General features: G+C 81.2%; 1 protein-coding gene across 1 annotated transcript in view; it reads right to left on the bottom strand.

Annotated features, from left to right (window-relative positions):
• FBXL17 (F-box and leucine rich repeat protein 17) overlaps positions 1 to 464 on the bottom strand; it is a 504895-nt gene extending 504431 nt beyond the window's left edge. Inside the window, exon 1 of the mRNA XM_040239500.1 lies at positions 18 to 464. Within this exon, the coding sequence (XP_040095434.1) occupies positions 18 to 285 (268 nt within the window). The 5' untranslated portion in view covers positions 286 to 464. The remainder of the gene's footprint in view (positions 1 to 17) is intronic.
• Between the last annotated feature and the right edge of the window lie 409 nt (positions 465 to 873).

The raw sequence follows: 873 nt of genomic DNA, 5'->3' as shown, positions 1-873 counted from the left end.
TGAGGAGGCGGCCGCGCCGTAGGCCCCGAGCGGCCGCGGCGACGACAGCGGCGGCTCCTCCTCCGGGCCGGCGGGGGCGGGCGCGCCGGGGCCGTGCACGACGAGGCAGAGCATGCAGGGCCCGCGGAAGAGGCAGTCCCGGCCCCGGGGCGCCGCCGCCGCCTTGGCCGGGGCCCCGCGGGGCCACCTGAGGAGAGGCCGGCGGCGGCGGCGCCACCAGCTGCCGCAGCGGGGCCGCTTCTGGCGCGGGCGGCGGCGCGGCTCCTTCGAGAGCAGGAGGCCCATAGGGGAGGCCCCGCGCAGGGGCCGGGTCAGGGCAGGCCGCGCGGGGGTCGGCCTCGGGCCCGCGGGCACACACACACACACACACACGGGCACACACGCGGCGCTGGGGGGCTACATGCTCTGCCCCGGGACGCCGGGAGACCACGGCGGGGCGCGAGCTCTGGGGACGCGACGGAGGCCGGCGAGCCCGCTGACCGCGCGGCCGCTCGCAGCCTGGCCCGCCGCCTCAGTTGGTCAGGGCGGCGGCGGGGGAAGCGCGGGGCGCGCCTCAGACCATTTTAACGGTGGCTCTGCCGGCGGCGGCGCGCGCGCCCGCGGCACAGCTCGGCGCGCCGGGAGCGCGCGGCCCGACCGGGAAGGGGGCGGGGCCGCGGCGGAGGCGCGCGCGGGGAAGCGGCTCGGGAGCGCGCGGCCCGCTCGGGAAGGGGGTGTGGCCGATGGGGAAGGGGGCGGGGCCTCGGCTGCGCGCGCGGCCGCTCGCTTCTTGACGGCCGCTCGGCCGGGCCCGCCGTCACGAGTGCGGGCTCACCGCCCCCTGTCCCCGTCGCCCGCTGTTTCCCGGAGCCCACACCCTCTTCGGGGGGTCGG

Source organism: Oryx dammah, unplaced genomic scaffold (assembly GCF_014754425.2).
Source record: "Oryx dammah isolate SB20612 unplaced genomic scaffold, SCBI_Odam_1.1 HiC_scaffold_5, whole genome shotgun sequence".
NCBI classification, from domain to species: domain Eukaryota; kingdom Metazoa; phylum Chordata; class Mammalia; order Artiodactyla; family Bovidae; genus Oryx; species Oryx dammah.
Note: the sequence above shows the minus strand (reverse complement) of the source record. Positions and strands in the feature narration are given on the sequence as shown.